The sequence below is a fragment of the Oenanthe melanoleuca genome, chromosome 13 (genome assembly GCF_029582105.1).
Source record: "Oenanthe melanoleuca isolate GR-GAL-2019-014 chromosome 13, OMel1.0, whole genome shotgun sequence".
In the NCBI taxonomy this organism is placed as follows: domain Eukaryota; kingdom Metazoa; phylum Chordata; class Aves; order Passeriformes; family Muscicapidae; genus Oenanthe; species Oenanthe melanoleuca.
Window position 1 is genome coordinate 12,562,885 of NC_079347.1, and position 21,902 is coordinate 12,584,786.

At 40.9% G+C, this 21,902-nt stretch overlaps 2 protein-coding genes across 4 annotated transcripts in view; both read left to right on the forward strand.

The window, feature by feature from the left end:
• VDAC1 (voltage dependent anion channel 1) overlaps positions 1-3,767 on the forward strand; it is a 71,428-nt gene extending 67,661 nt beyond the window's left edge. For 2 of the 3 annotated variants that reach the window (XM_056501997.1, XM_056501996.1), the window contains exons 7-9: positions 1,276-1,426; positions 1,942-1,999; positions 2,830-3,767. In XM_056501997.1, the coding sequence (XP_056357972.1) occupies positions 1,276-1,426; positions 1,942-1,999; positions 2,830-2,921 (301 nt within the window). In that variant the 3' untranslated portion in view covers positions 2,922-3,767. Of the gene's footprint in view, positions 1-1,275; positions 1,427-1,941; positions 2,004-2,829 lie in introns of all 3 variants that reach the window. The other variant, XM_056501998.1, reaches the window with a different exon arrangement.
• A 739-nt stretch (positions 3,768-4,506) lies between these two features.
• On the forward strand, positions 4,507-10,955 carry C13H5orf15 (chromosome 13 C5orf15 homolog). Its single transcript, XM_056501999.1, has 3 exons — positions 4,507-4,945; positions 7,746-8,332; positions 9,367-10,955. Exons 1-3 carry the CDS (start codon positions 4,843-4,845, stop codon positions 9,496-9,498), a joined length of 822 nt encoding a protein of 273 aa, XP_056357974.1. The 5' UTR covers positions 4,507-4,842; the 3' UTR covers positions 9,499-10,955.
• Positions 10,956-21,902: the final 10,947 nt, after the last annotated feature.

The following is a 21,902-nucleotide window of genomic DNA, read 5'->3' on the forward strand; positions in this document are numbered from 1 at the left end:
CATTTTTTAAGCATAGCTCAGACCGCCCCCCCCTAATGTTGCAGGTCAAGACAGAGCTGTGTGGGAACCTTGCACAAAATCTGCCTGTATAACCAGCTCTCCTCAGCCCTTTTTAATCCCTCCTTTTCTTGAGAGCCAAGCACATGCAGTTAATGTGAGCTTCAGTCTTATCTGAAGTAAGTATAGTAGTGTTTTTCTGGAAGAATTGCTCTAACAATTTAAAAGGCTGTTGCTATTGCTTGAACTTTTAAATAGGCATATGCCTATTACTGCTGTTTGTGCAACTGTTATGAACTAAAGAATATCGAACCAAGGGGCTAAAAGGGAAAAGATCCTAAATCTACCCCTTTTTGTAATCACTAAAGGTCTGGTGTACTCTAACAATTGGAACCAGGTTATTTCACAGTTTAGAAAAAAACCCAGATCTTCCTGGGATGTAAAGCCTGTTTTCTACACAATGTTTGTATCCTTTCTTTAAGAAAATAAACAAAAATGGAAATTCTGATGCTCACTGGTTTATGAGGAGTGCAAGGCCTTTAGGAGTCTTTTGGTCTTGTTTTTATGATCTGCATGCTCTTAACGTTTTGCCTTTTATTTACCACACTTTATTCCTGTGTGACATTGGGAGCAGTAGTAGTTGGAAGTTGTGCTGCTCATTATTCAGCTATGGGCCAGTGCTCTCTGAAAAGCAAAATTAGTTCCATTTCTGTTTCTAGTCCATAGATCATAGCACAGATGTACCATAAGGATTGTTGCAAATGGAATTCATTTGCAAAAGCCTTTAGACATGCACATTAAATTGGCATCTTCCCTTGTGATACAGTTTCTCTGTGTCTGGTAAAAGCATGCTGACATGGCAGTTTTGGGATGACTTAGGCTCTGTGACTGGGGTACAACCCCCTCAGGGCACAAGGAGACATTTGCCAGGGAAAATAATTATTTCAGAGACACGCAGGGAAAAATAAATTTCTCTACTACAAAGACTCCATCTACAGGAAAGGGAAAATTGGAAGCTGTCATTGTTGGTCTAATTTTTGGTAGTTTGTCATGGTTTTTTTCAGCTTCAGAAGTTGTTGAAATATAATAAACTGCAATGAATTGAAATTATCTAAAAATAACTTCATAACCAATCTGGCCTAATGTCTCTATCTTAGCTATTGCAGGGATATTTAATGAAGTGTAAGTGAATGTTGTGCAAATGCAGCTCTTACTGGAAAAATAAAAGATGCTTATTTTGAGGTGCTGTTTAAAACTACACTAATGCATTCCTTCCAGGAATGATGGAACGGAATTTGGCGGCTCCATTTACCAGAAGGTGAATGATAAACTGGAAACTGCTGTGAATCTTGCTTGGACAGCTGGAAATAGCAACACTCGCTTTGGAATAGCAGCCAAGTACCAGATTGACCCAGATGCCTCTTTTTCTGTGAGTCCTGTGCATGTACATTTATATGCATTTGAAAATATGTGCTGGTAATGGGAATGGAAAGCAGCCTTTCCATCAGCAGAGCATGGCCTTGATGCAGTTCTGTGCTGTGTAGTTGGCACATGGGTCTGTTTGTTCTGGTTTTTGCAGCCTGAGAGCACAGCTGCAAAAACTGCAGCTGTGCAGCAGTTTTGGATTTTCCAAGAGAGACACGGAATGTTTTATTGTATTACTGGGCACTATTTTGAGACTGTTTTTGTGTCAGTCTGGAAAAAATTTAAAGTTGTGTTAATAAAACCATTCTTTTCTACAATAACTGTAGATTCTTTGAGATTTGAGATTTAAGTTATAGAAAAATTAACTCTGGATTTATTTGGGATTTAAAGCTTGAAATCTTTACATGCTTAAAACCTGGTGCATAATTCTCAGGCATGGAGGACTTTGAAAAAAGATACTAAATAATTTACTAAATTTACTATTTATTACTAAATAATGCTTTATTGTTTCTCTTTAAGGCTAAAGTGAACAACTCCAGTCTGATTGGGTTAGGATACACTCAGACTTTAAAGCCAGGTAAGCCTCTGCAGAAAAAAAGTCAGAATCAGTAAAGTGATACTTTAATCTTGAAATATCAGAAGTTTTTTGGTGATAAAGTATGATGGGTTTTGTAAGATTGCTCTTGCTTGGCAAGCCAGTGATGAACTTTTCTAGGGACTGTCCTGTTAATTTTGGATATCTGTTGGAAGCAGAATTATTGGACCATTGTCCACTGACCAGTCAGATAGCCTTTCATGTTGATATTAAATATGTCTGTGATTATTTGTGTCACAGATAAGTAACTAAATTTTTAGTATTTCAGAGGCTTCCTATTGCTGAGTTTATTCTTCTTAAAAATGTGACTTTCCCAAGGTCCCCTGGCCCTGGAAGAGGACAATCTTACTGCTGCAAAATTGGTTTTAATGTAGTGTAATAAATCTGCTGCCAGAATACTGAGCAGATTGACATGAGATATTACAGCAGATGGGGCTTGGGCTTTTTCATACCCAGATTTTAAAGTGATTTAGAAAGGTGAGTATGTATCAAGGTCCCAGGTTTTTGTAATTCTGGACTCTAGAATTAGATTAATCAGTAGACCAGCAGCAGTGAATTGGCTCAGAGCTTTAATTACTCAGTGTGATAAAAAGCAGAATCTATCATCATGGTTTATTATAAATTTCATAATTCAGAAAGATTTCTTATCTGCAAATTGTTTTAAAATGCCCAGTCCTTCCAAGGCCAGCTGCCAAATCCCATTAACTTGGCTACCCAATAAATTAAAGCAGTAACAGACATGGCACTTCTTGAACATAAAGCTCATTCCAAGTTTTAAGTTGACTTTTCTCTCCCTTTTCTCTATTTTGCAGGTATCAAACTGACGTTGTCAGCTTTGCTGGATGGCAAGAATGTCAATGCAGGGGGTCACAAACTTGGTCTGGGATTAGAATTTGAAGCATAAGGAGTGATTTTACAATTGCTAATCTGAAAATACAGCATAGCTACCTTCAGAAAATAGTGTACCTTTCAATGTTTTGTCTGGGGTGCAAGTGTTGCTACTATCTGTCCTGCTAGTCCTGGCTAAAGACAGCTAAGCTTTAAAAATTACGTTGTTAAAGAAGTGGAGACAAAATCATGAATAAAAAATCCTAGCTTTTTTTCTTTATGTAATTGCTCCTCACATCTGTCAACTGCCATGTGATAAGAAGAAGGAAAGTGTTGATTACCTCTACTAATATATTGATGGCACAAGGAATGTGTTAATGTGTTATAAAATCTGGGAATTGCATACCACTATATTGTACTGTTCATTGTGTAAGCAAAATGTTCTGATACCTAAGGTTTCAGTCAATGAGGGAATGTGCAAACTTGTCTGAAAAAGGGATTTTAAAATTTATTCTTTTAGATATGTGTTTCATCAATGCTTTGTCTTACTTGGTTATCCCACACCTACTGCTGTCTCCAGAATGCTTTAGGTTGTCCACCTTGTCGAAGTCCTTGTGGAGGAGGTTTGATGTGATTCAGCCAATACTGCCTGTCCTGTGTTGTGGTTCCTTCCCCTTGCACTGATGGAAAAGCTTTTAAAATGGACATAATCAGGGAAGAGTCTTGCAACTGCAATCGTATAGTTGCATCACTAATTCTAAACCAGTTTTCTTTTATTACCACTTTTTTTTAGCAACTAAATGGGTACATTTTTAGAGAGTCTTCCATTTTGTGTGGAACTAGACCCCAAAATGCTGTACTTGACACTACTAAAAATGGATAAAACCCCCAAACTTGACTTGAATAAAATATTGAAATGTCATCTTCTACTCTGTCTTTATATGAATTGTGAAAACAATTTCATCTACACTTGTGGCTCCAGCAGAAGACTGACAGTGTCTTGGGACATGCTTTTACCACACAAACCAAAAATACTTAGTAGAATTAAATTCCAGATGTGGCACTGTTCTTAGTGCTAAGTTCTGATGACTGCACATTACACATGTGCTTGTGTCTTGGATAAAACAAGCTAACATCACTTATTTGTCTTTTATTACAGAATTCGGTTAGTGAATTACCTCTGTATGAAAAAATAAGTGTGGGCAACGAACATTTATGAGCTTGGATCAGCTTTAGTAGCTGTTCGTTAGTATTTTCACGCGTGGGCCGTTGCGGTGGGTGGCTGCGGGTGGCAGGAGGATGTGCCCGACGGGCCGGGGCCATTGCGACAGCCAGCGAGGGCAGAGCCACCGCAGCACAGCCCACGGATGGGGCAACGCGGACTTCCCTCTTCCGGGAGCCACTCCTGCGCGTTTCCTACCTCAGACATTTAACCCTGCGCGTTTCCTACCTCAGACATTTAACCCCGCGTGTTTCCTACCTCAGACATTTAACCCTGCGTGTTTCCTACCTCAGACATTTAACCCAGCACTGCCGGACCCCTCCGGACATCACCGATCCAAAAGAACCGTGTGGAGTCAGCTCTCGGGAGCCTGGCAGATGGAAGCAGTGAGAGCACCAGAACTCGGCTAAAGCTGAGATGGGAGGAGTCAGATCAGATATTAATAAAAACCTTTTTACTGTCGGGGTGGTCCGGCACTGCACCGGCTGCTCAGGGGGTGCGGGGGTCACCAGCCCTGGAGGGTTTAAGAGGCGCCCGGATCTGGCGCTGGGTGATGCGGTTTAGGGGTTACAGCGGCGGTGCTGGCGGAGGGTTGGACTGGACGGACTGAGCAGTCTCCCGACGTTGCTGCCTCCATGACTGTGCGATTCCACGATCCCGTGGCCCCCGTTCCGCAGTTCCCCGGCTCTGTGACACCGCCGCGCTCACTCAGCCCCTGCGTGCGCGGCCGCCTCACGAGGGGCGGTGCCATCGCCACGTCCGTGGAGGGGCCAAGATGGCGGCGGCCGGCGGCGAGCGGCGGGGGCCGGCGGGGCGCGCCCTGTGCTTGCTGCTGCTCTGCGGCTGGGCGCTGGCGGCCCGCGGGCAGGATTCCCCCGGTGAGCGCCGCGGGGCCGGGGGGGGGCCGGCTGCGGGCGCTGCGCGGCCCGCGGCCGCCCCGCCGGTCTGCCCCGCCGGTGGCTTCGGTTGGGCCTGGAGCGCTGTGCGGCCTCGGCCGGCGCGGGCCGTGCTGTGAGGTGACCGGGCCTGGCCCCGGGCCTGGCCGCGGCCTCTCGGCTGTCCGGGGGTGGGCTGGGGGCAGTGTAGTGAGCGCTGGGCTGTGCGCAGGGGAAGGGCAGCGCCCGGGCGGGGGAGGGAGGCCGCCTGCCAGGTGTGCACCGCTTTTGTTGCTGTGAAGAGCAGTTTGGCTGGTTACTTCATTCATCAGACTTGGGATTTTTATACTCTGTGTGCCTGGTTTTAATCTCCCCTCCCTTGGAAATTAAGTTTATGTTATTCCGCAAGTTGACTCCTAGTTGAGTGTTTCCTTTCTTCCCCTTAAAACTACAGGCGGCTGTAACCAAAGGCTAATAAGAAATGTGTGTTGCAGGGGCAGTGAGTTTCTCTTTGTTCTGGATGGAGTACAGGCTGGGCAGTGAAGAGAAAGGAATTAGTGAAGGAAAAAAAGTAACTATTTGATCCATCAAACAGTGCTTGTCAGTATTTCCACTCCAGTTCCATTTGTGTTGCCCCTCACCTGCTCTGATGGGTAGGCAGTAAGAATTTGGGACAGAAACCTGTGGGAAATTGAGAGTTTTTAACTTCAGGAGCCATGAAACAACTTGCTTTCTAAAGGCAGTTTTCGTGGAAGTAAGTTTTAGCCATGATGTATTTTTTATGTGCTGTGTTTGTGTTGCTAATTCTGTCACCATGATTGAACATTAGTATCTGTTTCTGAAGCTGAGGCATCTCTGGGTTTAAAATCATCTGACAGTGTTGTGTAATTGTAAACAGTGCAACCACCGTTTACAGTGCCAAATAGTTTGGGGTAAATATCATAAATCAGTTGTGGTTTAGCTGCTGAACTTCCAGCTGCTATTAAAACAAAAAAAAAACAAGCATATTTTAGGAATAATAGAAAATTTCTCTTTCTCAGTCTGAAGGTGCATCAATAGTTGCATTTAAGCATATATGTTTCTAAAACCTCAAGAATGATATGAAGTGTAAGGCCAGATGCAAGACAGTTTTATAGGCAAAATATGCTTGTTTGTGTTTCAAACAGTTTTAGCTATTACTGACAGTTTTTATCTGTTTGGGGAGGGTAGCAGTAAGGTTGACCTCACGATATGCCAGCTAGCCATAAATATGAAATTACCTTGCAACAGCCTTTCCTCATATTTATCTCTACGTGTGCAACTAGCTGGCTTAAACCTGAGGAGAGTTCAGAATTCCCTAAACTTGTCCTAGCTAAGAACTGAACAAGTTAATGTTGTTCTGATAATTCAGACAAGTAGTTTTTTCAGCAACAATAAGTGAGTTAGATGTGAAATGGTTGACTTTGAATTTCAGCAGATAGGCACTATGGTGTCTTCTTCATGTGAGATGAGTTGAGTCTTCTGTGTTTCATGGTTGGTTAAAGAATAATTCATACTAAAAATGAGCCATGTAAACAAGAGCTCTGTTGTAACTGAGCCTCAGCAAATATACAAGTTTCATGAATAACGTGATTCAGTGTCCCCTCTATAATATTTTACTTACAAGTAACCTGATACAAGCACTTGGTTGAATGCTTCGTTTCTAGAGTCTGTAACTTTCCAGTGAGCCTTGAAAGTGTTTAATGAAAGTATTGTTGCTTTTCTAAAATGAAAAATTAGTTTGGCAGGCAAAAATATGGCAAGTATGGTTTCCCAGTTTAAATGAAAATGCATGCTGAAAGTCTAAAATTTATTCTGCATTTTTTAAGGTGCCTCTGGATTTGAATCTGGTAGTGATGTGCTGCAAATATGAATAGTTTGCTACGTTTTAGGTTTAAAACAATTGGCTGTTAAACTCTCTCTGCATCTTTTTTTTTTACTGTCCTTTGGATACAGGAAAGGGATAGTGGGCTCTGCATCTGGATTTAATGCTCACCTTGTTTTTTATGTAGTTCTGCAAAGCCCTCCCAGCATTGGAGAGATGCTGAATTTGCCTGAGGGTGCATTGTTACAGGTCTTTCTGACTTACTTCATTATAATAACTGCTGCCAACAAAAGACTTTCCTCCAGGAACATGGGCAATGTTTCCTTTTAACCGGTGGTTTAGTAGTTTCATTTGAGTTAGTATAAGGTTGGAAATCTGTTTCAGTGTCTACTAATTCAATAAAAATTAGTGCCTGGGAAGAGGTGCTGGGACCTTGTGTACTGATGGAAGGGGACTTTGCAGCATCTTCTCATTTTTTGTTGGTAAAACATGCAATGGTGAAAGATGAAAAACTTAACTGCAGGAAAAGCTTTCCTGAGAACTTCCTCCTTTGTAGACCTCAGCTCATTCTGTGGGAGGAAGAATTTGCTAATGGAGATAATGCTAATCATGTATGATTCTACACACGTCATGAATCCACAGAGGGAAGGATGACATCTCTTTGAAGTTCTTAGGCCTGGAAGTCAGGTGTGCTAGTTTTTCAGGGACACTTTTCCCCACTAATCTGAAAGGCATATGCTTCCAACCTTTTGTTCCTGTCCCACTCAAGACTTTTCTTGGGAAGTTGCAAAGTGCAGGAGTGTGTATTTCTATTTGTGAATGCTAAAAAGTTTGCAGTGTGACATAGGCTGTGTTCTTCATATGATTTCTTGTCTATGAAGGAAATTTGCGGCAATAGTTTTCTGTCAGAGAAGTTAGTGCTTTGTGCATAGTATTGAATGTTTCTCATCCTTTTCTCAGGTCCTGTGAAAGCAGATATGCTTACAAGAAATATTTCTTCTACAAGTGAGAATGAAACACTGAGTAGATCCCAAAATTTGACAGACAGCTTGCAGAGTTTAACCTCAGCAAGAAAGGAGGCATTCCCAACAACAGCCAAAATCAATTCGATGGTGGCAGGACAGCCACTTACACCCAATGGTGACTCTTTGTCACCTGTTGTCCCTGCTAGTCCAGTATCACAGGTGGATGTTGATGCTTCTGAAGATACTAAAATTGAGGAAGAAGATCTTCTAACAGATTTGAAAGACACACTAAGTAATTCCCCACCCATCATAAAAGAAGCTATGGAGTCAGATGGAGATGACTATGCGTACGAAATGACACCGAATTCCAGATATAATCCAGACCTTCTAGAGATGCCAGAAGATGACAACTCTGACACCATCAGTAATTACAATGAGGAGATCAAGACCCTTGATGAGAAGATAAAAGCTGTTTCTATCTCAGGGTTGGATGAAGAAGAAGACAGCCACTTCTTTTTTCATCTGGTTGTAGTTGCCTTCTTAGTAGCTGTTGTTTATGTCACCTATCACAATAAGAGGAAGGTAGGTGTGCTCTGAAAGGCTGAGAGAAACAGCTGGAGTGTTTAAAATAAAGTTGCATTCCCTTGTACACATTTTTGAGAAGAGGAACTTTGCTTTTTGAAGAATGAAATTTTTGACCATTTAGTCTTGTGGTGATACCAATATGCAGATCATTAGTGTCATTTTTATCTGCATAATGAAAATGGACTTGAATCAAACATGTATTATAAGAAAATGAGTTAATTGGTAACACCAGTAATCAATTAGTACAGTAATGGACACAGGCAGTGCACAACATGAGTTCTCTAAAGGAGATCTGAACCAAGTCAAGTGGGGGTGAAACTAAGGGTGAAACTAATTTTTTTCTGCACGGGAAAACAACAAATTAAGGGAGGTTTAGTTGCAAATGGTGTGGGAATGTTCTTGTTATGATTGTAGTAATCCTTCTAATAGTCACTTTATATGGTCTTAATATCATAGACATTCTGAGAGTGTAACTACAAACCTTTAGCAACAGAAAAGCTACTAAGTTACTATTTTCAGGTAAATGTTTCTTCAGTACAAATTAATACTCTGTGTCTCAAAAATGGCCTGACTTGTGTTACTCCAAAATATATTCCTAAGGTTAAAAATTAACTTCTGCCTAACCAGACACAATAGAGGTGCATGCACAAAATTGCATTAAACCATAGATTATTTTTTAGATATGAGAAAAGTGTAGTGTTTACTTTGGGGAGAACACTGATTTGGGTGAGGATTTGCAGGACTCTGAAAAGAAAGCAGCTAAAAACCCAAAACCTTCTTTACTGTGCAGTAGCCTATTTGTAATGTGCATTGCCAGTTCTTTATAGGGGAAGATGTTGAAGACTGTTGCATTTTGAAAACTTATCAGAGAGCAGTTCATATAAGTGATTAAAAAATGCATTATCTTTGCCATAGTAATGCCCTCACTAGCATGGGAGGTGAAACCAATGATGTCAGTACCACTGTGAAGCTGTCTATCAAACTCAGAATGTTTCTGCACAGCATCTCTAAGTTGTCCCATTTTTCTTCAGATCTTCTTACTGGTGCAGAGCCGAAGGTGGAGGGATGGGCTGTGCTCCAGGACAGTGGAATATCATCGCTTAGATCAAAACGTCAACGAAGCGATGCCTTCCCTGAAAATAACCAATGACTACGTCTTCTGATACACTGGGATTTGAGCTTATCTTAGCACTCTTTGCCTGCCAGTTGTGTAAAGATATTCAGGTATTCTAAATAAGCTGCTTGTATGGAAATGAGATGTACTCTTTTTGACCTGGATGTTTTGGAGATTAAATCTCATGGAAGATCAAAGGCATGATCCATCTGTTTGCTACTTTGGTCAGGTTTTATATCAACTCTAAAGACAGAGAGTTTAATAAATTAGTGCTCTTTCCATTCGTTAAGCATCATTCCCTTCTGTCTGGAGCAGTCTTGATAGTCATACTACAAAAAAATAAGCATAAATTAATAAATTAATGACTTTGGCATCACTAAATCAAATTAATGATCTCCTTTCTAATCACTTACATGGCTCACAAATTCCACTATATTGCAAACTTAAAATACAATTACTTTTTTCCATGCTTAAATTCTGATGCTGCAAGTCTTTAATCTCATTTTTTCTGATTCTGTTTTCTTGTTTCATAATTTGATCCTATTTTGGCAAAATAGCTAGAATGGCAATTTAATAATTTCTGTATGTGTTCATGCTATAAATAATTTAAAAATAATGATATATAATCCATTTTATTTCAGAAGTTTTTTACCATATATTTCCTGAAATGTTTAGGGTGTTTGTGAAGGTATGCAGCTTCTTGACTGTCCTTTTTTTTCTCAGATGCTATTTATGACTACTTCACTGCCTCTGTAATTAATGAGTAGAAAACAAGCCTTGTTGAATAATCTTACTAATATATAGATAGCTGACAGGCTTTCAATACATCAAAGCTTTCTGTTGAATTTTAAGACAGTTGGGAAATGGCTATGTGATTTGTTATATTATAAATGGGAGAAACTGTTAGAATAACTTATTTGGTTGTTTTTCTGACCCAGGTTACAGATGGTGAAAGTAAAGGTGTGGGGGCTACCAGTCTGTGGACAGTGCACTCTCATTTTTGACAAACATTAATGCATTAGTGTAAATCAAGTTTCTGCTACAGTAGTTTTTTTTGGGATTTTGTTCAGTTGTTTCTTTTTTATTTTTAATTTGTGTTTTGTACTTCCATTATTTATGTTTTCATGAGTTGTAAAATATAAAATTTTAGTTTTCTGTACATTCTGTTTGTGATTTAGTTTTCGGACTGATACATTTGTAAATAATGGTGAATCAGAACCCTGTAATTAATGACTTGGTATTCAAGTAGTTATGTAACATTTGGAAACAAATCAGCTTCATGCCTATTGGCATGAGGAGTCTGAAGGCATGGTACAGTCTTAGGAATGAAATGCTAAAAGTTCTATATCCTACTGTTATATGCATTCTTTTTATAAGTACAGGAAGTAAAGCACAAACAAAATATCCCAAAACTCTTTTCTTGCAGTAATTTTTATTGTATTTGGACTTGTATCACTTAATATTTTGAATAAGGTTTTTAAAATAAATTACAATAATAAGCCTGTGTTTCTTATCTCAACTATTTCACTGCTTTTGTACAGTAACTCATGATAAAGAACTTGTCTTGCTTATGCTTGGAGTTGGAAACCATTTCAAAACCATCTTCTCTGTTGCCCATACTGGATGTTTGAAGGTTTGTTATATGCATCTGTTAAATGGTGTATAGGATAGATAGCAAGACTTAAATTAAAGATTTTAAGCTATGAGAATTAATACATTCTTTAACATGATTTGTTTAGCTTAAGTTGTTTAGTCTATAATTCTTGTGGAAGATACTTGAAATTCTTACCTGAACATACTTACTTTGAAGTGTAACACTGGTGTGGTCAAGATCTGAAAGATAGGCTGTCTCTAAGGAGAGATATTTATTAATCATTACAGGTTTTAAACTGTTCCTTACAACAAACCCACTTAATTTCTGGAGGAGGAATGCACACAGCTAATGGCATTCCCTAAAAAGTTCACAGAAGGCAAAGGTCTGGTTTAGCTCAGTAAACCAGGTTGTTTTGCAGTCAGCACATTTTAAAATGCTTGTAGGTTTAGCTGTGCAATGACAATACTTGTCCCACAGGTGTGCAACGTTTATTCAGTATTTAGGCCTTATGACCTGCAGCTCCTTTGGGCTGGGCTGTAAGAGTTAAATCAATGCTCTGCAGAATTGCCCATGTAGCTGTTCTCTGAAAAAGCTCTTCATGAAGTTACCTTGGATGAGAAAATCACATTATGAGCCTTTTGCTCGTGAAGTCATACCAGGACTGAAACCTTTTGTGTTGGGTGAGTGACGTTTGAGGTCATGAAATGATGGTTTGCACATGTCTTCTACAGCTTTGCCTCACTCAAATACTTCAAGCACTTAAGATGAACAGTTGTTCTTGGCTTGCTCTACTGTGGTGCACATCCTCTGTCACAGAAGTAAGAAAAACTTCTTAAAAATAGAAAATTTTTTTAAAATTATGTTTTTCATTAATGATAATAAAAGCAGCTTATGAGAATCATTTTAAATTCCAAGGGAATTAATGTGAATTTGAAATCCTTGAAGTTTTTTAAACAGTGGGTTTAGTTTGGGGAGTTACCTAAACAGATGTTTGGTAACTAATTGGATACTAATTTATTTTAAGGACTTGTGATGAGTCTGTCTCTGTCATGTTGAGAGTTACTGCAGCAAGTTGCCGAGGAGATGGTTTGATCACAGCAAAGTTTGTGGATCCATCTCAGCAAATGACACTGTCACGATAATAGCAGTATTCTTGAAACCTGCCCATTGTTGATGCGCGGCGTTCAGAGGCTGCAGTGCCAGTCAGCAGCGGTGATCCGTGTCCTGGAGGAGACACCCTGCCATCAGTCCCTGCTGCGTGGATGGGAAAGTGCAGCTGCATTTGCAGCAAGGTGATCCCGGAAGCCAGGTTGGCAAGTGGCGATCTCAGCTCCGCCCTGGCCCGGGGTGGTGCCGAGTTGTTTCTCTGGCTCACCTGTGTGTCGTTCTCCCGTGGAGAAGGGACCTCGCCCTTGCGCAGGTGAAAGGTTTGACATGCACGCAATGACTTTGACTTTTTTTTTTTTTTTTTCCAAGGATATTTTTTCATTCTCAGCCTTTGGACTATTGCCTGAGCAAGGGAAGTGCTTGCTGAATTGACTTGGGCGGTCAATGGCCGTTGCCTAATAGCACTGATAAAAGGGGAAAGGTTTTTCCTGATCTGGTTTTACAAGGGCTCTAGCAGCACGAGGAGAGGGTGGCATGTGCCATCCACTGTGCAATAACAGAGCCATTTGCTGATGGGGCAATCAGGGCTGAACTACTGGGCTTTAATTTCTTCAATTGAATTTGCTTGTGGAAAAATAAGAGCAGGCAGTCAAAAATTCATGAATTGCTGAGATCAAACAGGAAAAAGCAAGTGGATTTATTTCACATCTCACCAACAAAAAATGTCTTGATGGATTTCTTTAGCGGAGAAGGGAAACTTTCTCACATTAAGGTGAATTATCACTTCCATCAATATTCTGATAAAAGGAATAAAATATTCCTGAAGACCTTTCTGATTAAACTTCCTGAGATGAAAGTTCAAGCTCTATTTATGCAGATTCTTGTTTGTGGCTGAGTTTTATGAAATGAGGAAAGAAATCATGAGTAGGATAGTTTAAACAAATGATACATTTCACTTTTACTATCCAGGAAATCAGGTATTTTAAAATATTAATGGTTTAATTTTCATTTAGCACCAGTGCATATTATTCAGCTCTAAGTCAACTGTCCTTGGCTGCTGCTCAGCTGTGTACAAGGTGAAGATAGAAGGGTTTATCTGAGCAGGGTGCTTTGAGTTATGGGAAATTAATTTGCAAGGTGGAGATGAAAAATGTCATATCTTAAATGAATTTCAATGCTATAAAAATAATAGATAGAGAAAAGAGAGAGAGAGTTCTGTGTCTCTCACACAGACCTCTATTAATAAAAACATTGGTCAGTGGTTTTCCAAGTTATGGTCAGTTTAGGAAACCTGCAATGAGCCACAGTGGGGGAGATTTGATTTGCTTTTATTGTTGGTGGAAACCTGTCATACTGAGTAAAGAGAAAACTGGCTGGCAGCAGGTACTTGCTCAGGCTTCAATTTTCTGCCTAAATTTGGAGGCAGTGAAGTCTCCTGGGGTTGGGTGATAGGCAGGACTTATTATCTGGCAGGTGTTCCTGTTCTGGAAGGGAAGGAGCAGGGTCTCCCAGCAGAGCGAGCTCCTTAGCTGAGCTGCTGGCAGGGAGTGAAGGCTGCAGGTGTCTGGGAGGTCCTGTGGGCAGCACTGGCCAGGACCTGGGTTACTGAGAGCCTGACAGCCCCAGGGGAGGCTCTTGCTGTCCCTGCCTTGCCATGCTGCCTGCTCTGGAAGGTAAGTGGGTTCCTATCCTGGTGAAACAATTCCTCTTTCTTTTTGAATCTTATTCCTGGGCTGATTTTCAATCATTTTAGGGTACTGAGCTGGTTGGCTGTGCAGCCAGACCAGTGCCAGAGGTGGCTCAAGGCAAGTGATGGAAGCATTGAGAGCAGATGTGGGGCTGATCCCTGTTCAGTTACAGCAAACTCATTTTCGTTTCTCATTAGTTACATCATCATTACCATCAAGGTTTCCTGTAACCTTGTGTTGCCCCATGGCAGAGGAGGTTGGAACTAGATGATCTTTCAACCCTGTCAACCCAAACCATACTGGTATTCTGTGATTATAGAACTATTTCTAAGTTGTCTCATAAAGCCAAGCCCAAATAAGAACATTTCACACTGTAGTAGAGACCAGGTTAGTGATGGTTGCTACAGTCTCAGCATTGTGATTTTTGTTGCTGAGAGGCCAAGCTGAGTATTTGGGGTCTCTTCTGGTTTGCATTGTTCCTTGTGGACATTTTCTTGTGGTTAAATCTCTGAGCAGACTCTCTGGGGAAGCTGAGGGGTGGTGCTGCCCCATGGCAGTCCTGGTGTGTGTGTGGTCTGCAACACCACAGCATCCCCTGTGCTGTGCAGCTTCCCTGTCCTGTCCCAAATCCAAACTGAAGCTGCATTTTTTGTTCCTACAAGGCTGAGTAGCTTTATGGGAGTGCTAAATTCTCATGTAAGACTCATAGAGCAGTAGTCTTCAAGGCCATATAGCCCAGCCTCCACAAAGCAGCAAAACTAACAACATCATTTTTGCACCTTTTTTATTTATTTTTTTTTAAAATATTTTTTTAACCATCAAGTGTCCTTTAAAGAGAAGTCCCTGTACTGGTTTTTGTCAAACTTTTCTGTTACAGACCATATTAATGTCCTTGTAATAAAAAAAAAGGTTAATAGCAGAACTTCTCAGCTTCACTGTTTCCAATATATCTAACTAGAAAGGGAAGAATGACATCTCTTCCATAATTGATCCTTAAGTCATTATCAAAATCATTTAGCAACCTTCCAAAATTTATTTTTAATTACAAGGTCTGTTGCCTTGTTATTTACACTGAAAATCACTGATCTATGCTATTTCCTATCTTGATTAAAAATAAAATATGTAGATTTTGTTATCCTTATTGAGGTGCACTCATTGAGGTTTTATTAAAGATTAAGTGAAACCAGATTTAGTCCTTTTGTACTATTCTGTAAACAATGTTGAAATGTTGGTATTTAAGGAAGCTGATGGGGTTAAGAACAAGAGTTGAGTTTCACAGGTGTACCCAGGCTACTGAAATAATTAAAATTCAGGTTACATGAATTGGGGGATCCTTGTGTTTGTTGGTCACAAAGCTGGCCCTCGTTATCAGCTGGCTCTGCAAGGCAGTAGGATTATGTTGTGTATTTTGTCAGCACCTCCAGCACCATCTTGCTGTGTCACATGGTGGCTTGTGAAGACTGATGAAAGTGCTTTTTGTCCCTGGGGAAAATGTTTATGCTCTCCCCATAACTGTTCCCCCCTCTGCAAGTTTGGGACAGTGAATTAAACCATTGAAAGTACCCAAATAGCATATTTTTTCCATTGTAACAAGCCCTAATGACTTCCTTTAGATATATCTTTTCAATTTAACTCATGCTTGTTTTTAATAGTTAAATTTCCAAAGTAACAGGGTGAACATTCTCGAGTTGCAGTCACTGGGGCAAGGAACAGCTGATTATCTTTTATAAAGGTGCAAAGCTTTTTCAAGATCTAAAATTATGCTTTTAGTATTAGCTGACAAATTCTACCAGTTAATCTGAAATAATTTTTAATTTCTAATGCATGCTAACTGTGAATCCTAACAGCTGGAGTGCCAGATGTTCAGAAAAGGGGAATTATACTCCACATTGTTTGGGGAGGAAAAGAAGGTTGGAAAAAAGGGCATGATGGCATCATGCAGAAATTAAGCCAAAATCTTCCAAGTTGTAATATCACATTTTCAGTATCATTCCTGGGGAAGATTCACTGCATTGCAATAGGTGATTCCCAGAGAACAAAAGCTGTCTTTGATCCTGAGTACAGAGGGTTTGGACTGGGTTGTACCACGAACTGACAGAAAGGCTCTGTGACATGTTATCTTAGCAGTTCGGGGGCAATTTGACAGACAACCTTCTTTTGTGCAATTTCTTATAATTTTAGCCTAACATAAGGTGTGCAGTTTATCCAGGGAGCAGTTTAGGGACTGGGGAAGGAGGTGTTGTTTGAAGTCCTTTGCTGTGGCTGAGTGGTTTGTGAGAAGGATGTCCTTTCACATCATCCTTGGTCTGCATGGAACTGATCTGCAGAAAGAGCTTGTTAAAGAGAACCAGGACAGCAAACTGGGCAGTTTCTTTAACTTCCAGCCTCTATGATCACCCTTTCTCATTTCAGTGTGAATATATTGGGTATCACAGCACAAACAAGATGTATTTTGCTGCTGGTGGGCAGTGGCTGTGAGAACAAAAGGATCTTTCTGTCATCTCTGGCACTTTCCTGGAGTGCTGCCTGCTCCTGCCTGGGCAAGCAAGCATTAAAACTATTAAATAAAAGTTGTGTTGTAAAAATAACTCAATGCTGGGGCAGAGGATGGTATTTTATTTGGAAAGCAAGCTTACCTTGCTGGAGCTGCAAAACCATAACTGCTGAGGACAACTTTTCTCGAAGTAATACCCAGAAGAAAAATAAACACTTCAGATATTAAAATAGTTTATTTTTCAAAGCCAGTCCTTGGAGCAGCCAGCAGGGGGGAGTGTGGCTGCACCATGGAAGGCACCTGGCAAAGGGCTGGAAAAATGCAAAATAACTTCAAGAGTAAGTGTTAGGAGAAATTCCTTTGGACAAAACTGACACTGAGACAGACAGCATGAGCCCATAGGGCAACCAAGATGTGGAAGGGTGTTAAGGGGTGTTTACTTACTTTTAAAAAACCTCAGTTTATTTTATTAAAAAAAATCCTCAAGAAACAGAGTTTTTTTCCTTGGAGTAATGACCTCTATCATCTTACATTGTCTTTTCCAATCTAAATAATTCTATCTTATTCTTAAGAATTGCATTCCTAGGCCTTTATTTTTTAGTTTTGCTCTGATAAATGTGTGTCTCTAACATTAGAAGCTCTTATGTATGTATTAATCCATCTCAGCTGTAATAAATTAATAAGAATAAAAACTGTCTTTACTCATCAGGGGCTCAGCAAAATATCCTCCAGCTCTGAAATCACACAATTCTTCTCTAACTCAGGGAAAAATAAACCTGTTTCCTCAGTCTAACATATATTTCTAGTATTGTGCAAGAGGAACACATTGGAAAACAAAGACACCAATCTCCCTAAATGTTACTGCGTGGGAGCAGAAATTATTAGAATGAAAAAATTGTTGCTATTTATAGGAATTTAATATGATGAATTTTACCTGACAGCACCTAACCTTTTCCAGAGCAAGATACAAGTGATTGCTACGTGCTTGAGTAAATACAGATTTGGAAATACATCACCAAAATGCCAGTTAATCGATTAATTACATGCACACTGCTAATACTTCGTTCCTGTTGAACCCAGTGTCTGAAAAGCAGTTATTTTATGTCTCTAAATTGCTTGCCTGCCTGATTACTGGCTCAGTTACTTCTCCTTCCAATTGCACACGTGCAATAGTTGTATGGGAATTGCTAATGCTCGTGGAGCTGCGATGTTGGGCAAAGGTGTCTTAGAAACTCAGGAGAGAAATTCTTCATTTGGGAGAAACATAAAAATTCTCAGTTCTGCAGCAGCTGCTGTATCTGGGGTGATCTGCAGTAAAGGCCTCCTTCCTTCCCCAGCACTGAAGGAAAAGTGCCCAGTGCTGGAAAAGGCTCCAGACCAACAAGCTACGCTGGGAATTGTGCATCACCTGCAGTATCCATTTGTCATCCTCCTTCCTGAACTCTCTCCATGCTCCAGTGGTCCAGGGGTCCTCCAATGGCTCTTGAGCCACCACCAAGGGCCAAGAGAACCCTTCTGAGGGCTGTGGAAGATGCACAGATGAGTTATTCTGTGCCTAACAGCTGAGAGCTGGAGAGGGTCTCCCATCCCCATCCTCAGAAACCACAATCCCAGAGTGACCTCAGTCAATCCTGTATTGCTGATCCATTTTCATGTTTACAGCAGCAATTAACTTCTGTTAAAATTGATTGTAACTCCCACCAGGGAGCACTCAGAGGAGAGTTCTGCTAATCTCTGATGTGCCTCTGAAGCCTGATAGTCCTTCTTATATTCCCCTTTATGCTCCATTCAAAAAATAAAATTAAATATAAAAGTCAAAACAGTCACTAAAATTGGTGCAGCCATTAGCATGCCTCTTTATCCAAGATTAAGATGATAGATTTCCCACTAAATGTTAATCAGAATCACAAAAAGTAAAAGAAAAGTGTTGTGGTGGCACCCACCAAGCCTTCAGGTTAACTTCCTGCTTTATTTCTCTGTAATTTGTCAATCCTAGAACATAAAACATGATCCAGAGGTGGAAACATCATCAGCAAAGATAATGATAAAAAATTTCTATATATTTCTGTCCCGTTTCTTGTTGCTTTGAGTGCTGTTTAATTCCCTCCCTACAATGAATTGCAAACAGATGCTTGGGTAATTGCTGGCTGAGGCTTTAGAGATGATGGTGCAGGCTCTGATGCTGTTTCTCAGGTTGGATTACACTTACTTCAAAAGCAATCCCACCAGCTTTGGTACAACAAGCAAAACAATATTGAAGGGGAAAAAAAGCCTAAACTAAACTGAGCACTGTGTGCAGCACTGCAAAGGAAAGCTGTTCCTAATGAAATGCCTCTGACAGCTTGTGCTGACGTTGCAGGAAGAACAAAGTGGTCTCTTAACAGGTTTGCTTCTTTTTGCCAGATGGTCTCAATCTTGTTTGGGTTTACAGAGCTCTTCCCCCCTCTGTCTGAATTGCTTCTGAGATTAATGTTGGTGGTTTCTTCAGGAGGCTCCTCAGAGGGTGAGGAGCAGAGGGGCAACATGCTGTCTAAGTGAAGAAAGTAAAGAAAAGCAAGTGCAGAAAATCATGGGAAGTTTTGGCTGCTTGTCCTTGGGTTGAGGGCAGGGGGAATGTGATTTATTGCCCTCTCCCTGCTGACACCTTGGATGCTGGGGGTATGGGTGGGAGCTGCCAGCTGTGAAAGGAGGAAAATATGCCACTTCTCTAAAAGGAAACAACTCCTTTTCCTCCATTCATGGCACTGGCTGCAAACCATGTCTCAAAGTGCCCTTCTGACTGAGGGAAGTGGCACCTACATTCCCTGCTGAATTAGGGAAGTCTTCTTGCAGAGGTGGAGCCACATCAGTGTTCAGGGCTGGAATGGGCAGGTGGATCTTGCATAAACACTGATCCAGTCTGTGGGTCTGAGGGTTTCTCTGCTGCACCAGCAAACCTCCCCACACTGCTCTCAGCTCCCTCAGCCTGGTTCTGTTCTGCCCAGTCCCTGGAATGCACAGCTTGGTCTTGCTGAGCCTTAGCTTGCTGTGAGGAACCCAGCAGAGATGAGGGCATTCAAACCAAGCAGCCAGTTTTCTATTTCAGGGCAGATTGTCTTGAAATATTTACTATAGACAGGCTGATGGAACCAGAATTTTCATGTCAAAATGTCTGACTGACATGTTGGTTTTCAAATAGCCCTTTGCCCTTGAGATACTTAAAAGCTTTTCCAAACACATTCTTCTATCTCTGGGGACATAATCAGCTCGTTGCATTTCTGGTCTGCTAAAGATTGTCTTTTTGCTTCAGGTGAAAATATTTGAATGTCACAATTCCTTCTACTTCCTAAGTGGGGCATTTACAGATTTTTATACCAGCAATTTGTTGTGGAAATTGCTGGTTGGATAAAGGTCTTCACTACAGAAATTATTTACATAATGCATCTCCTATTACCATCAATCCTCAAAAAGAAAAAAAAAAAAGAGAAAGGAAAAAGCCAAACCCTCAAATATTTTCTGCTTTTGAAAACACTAGAAGTCTGTTGCTTCCAGCACTTCTAGCAGAGCCTCTTCATAGACCATGGTTTAGACTTCATTTGCAGAGTGTAATTGCCCCAAACTTTGAATTTCAGGAAATCTTGACATCTGAAAGTTTCAAAATTATGTAGCTGAATCCCTTCCTCTTCACTTAGTTTTCACTATTTCACTACATTTTAGGGCTTATATTTAAAATTTTGCCTTTCCCTTTTTTTTAGATAGATTACCACTTTATAAATAAAGATATGAGAATTATGAAAACTCTGGAGAAAGATGGGTTTTGTGGTGATAAATTATGCAGCAGCCCTGTCAGTGATGTGTGTTCATTAACAGCCTGATGCTACATGTATTTTATTTGATGCCAAGCTGGAAGATAAGCCTTTTTTTGCCTTCTGTGCAGCTGATCCACACATCCTCACTGAGCAGCAGGATGCAAACCTTGCACGTGCCATAGCCTGGTGTGATCCCTGGGAGAGTCAGGGGCTGGAGCACAGCTCCATCCTGGCACTGCTGCTGCTCTGCAGCCTCCAGGGCTTGTTTCTGATTCCTGAGCCCCAGCTGGGGCAGGTATGCTGTCATGTACCTCCATCTCCTTGCAATAACACAGCAATAAAACTGCAAGATGCCTACAATCTGTTTGTAATCTCCAGAATATCACCACCTGCATCCTGTGACTAAAGGATGTAAATACTTCCTTCTGTGCAGGGTGGCTAAAACTTTCCTGAGGCTCAATTGCCAAGTGAGCAGTTTTAGTTTTGCAGAGGTTGTAAATCCTTTTTTTCCCCAACAATGTAGCTTTTGTCCCTTTTTTTGTTTTATTTGTTTTTCCCTTTTGCTCACTTCTCTTTCTAGGGAGCTGTTGTTCAAAGCCCAGCCAAGTGTCTGCAGAGCCCTGGGCTACTCCAGGTTATGACTGTCCTGGGGGCTCTAGATGAGATGCTTTGCACCAAAATTGTGAGCAGCACCTGACTTGTTCTGTATTACATTGGGAGAGAGGCTGTTCAATTAAGTAGGTGTTTTCCAGTCCACCCAGATGTCTTTTCCAGCTGCAACCCTCTCTCAATCTGAGGTAGGAAGCTGATATGAGCTATTAATAAATTTATTACTGAACAGTGGCAGTGGGATATGTAGAATGTGCAGGTAATAAAAACATGGGCACTTTCCAACTGCTCTTGGCAAAATGCTTGATTTGGTTGAGATTTATCATAACAAATCATCTCTGCTGGAGGTGGGTTTTCAAGTACTCAGGTATGTGAGAAGGTATACAAAGGTGTTTGTGCTGGAAGAGCAGCAGTCACAGCAGTGGGGCTGAAGCTGTGATAAACTCAAGAGCTCATCCTTTTTGACACCTGCAAAGTGGCCACGTGCCTTGCCTTTGCTGTTCTAGAATTTACTACAAATAATATTATTCCATAGCTGTCCAAAGGTCCAAACTCCACTCAAGAGCTGTGATGGACTGAACATGCTGTTACACTGTAAAAAAACAAAGTTAAACTGCTCTCAGCCCACCCATGTGATGCATCTCACAAGTGTTCCAAGCCTATCCACGTCGTGCAAAGAATTCATCACTTTGCTCTGCTGCTTTTGACTGTGATCTTTGCATGGCAATTGGTATTTTGGGGAGGTTGCAGCATCTGATTTATACCCAGGCAGCTTAATCCTCGAAGGGAATTAACACTTCAGTGGCAGCATCATTTGCAAGGAATAGCACATTGCTTGCCTAGAAGATCATCCTTGCTGTAACTAATTAACCCAGAATGCTTAAGTGCTTTGTGCAATTGAGGGTGGAGTTCCATTTGGCTGCAGTTAGGCAGAGGGAGCCTGGTGAGCCCCCACTGTAGAGAGGGAGAGCAGCTCCAGTGCTCAGCAGCATCATCCCAGGGCTCTGCCAGAGCTTTTGGTAACGGCAGAGCTGCCACAGGGAGCCTGGCAACTAAAATTATTTCCATTTTAAAAATCTCACATGACTGAGTATTCAGAATACTTAATTAGCTGAAAGCCACGATATCTGTCAATCATGTGTTGCCTCAGATTTTGAGTTTAAAGGGCAGAGT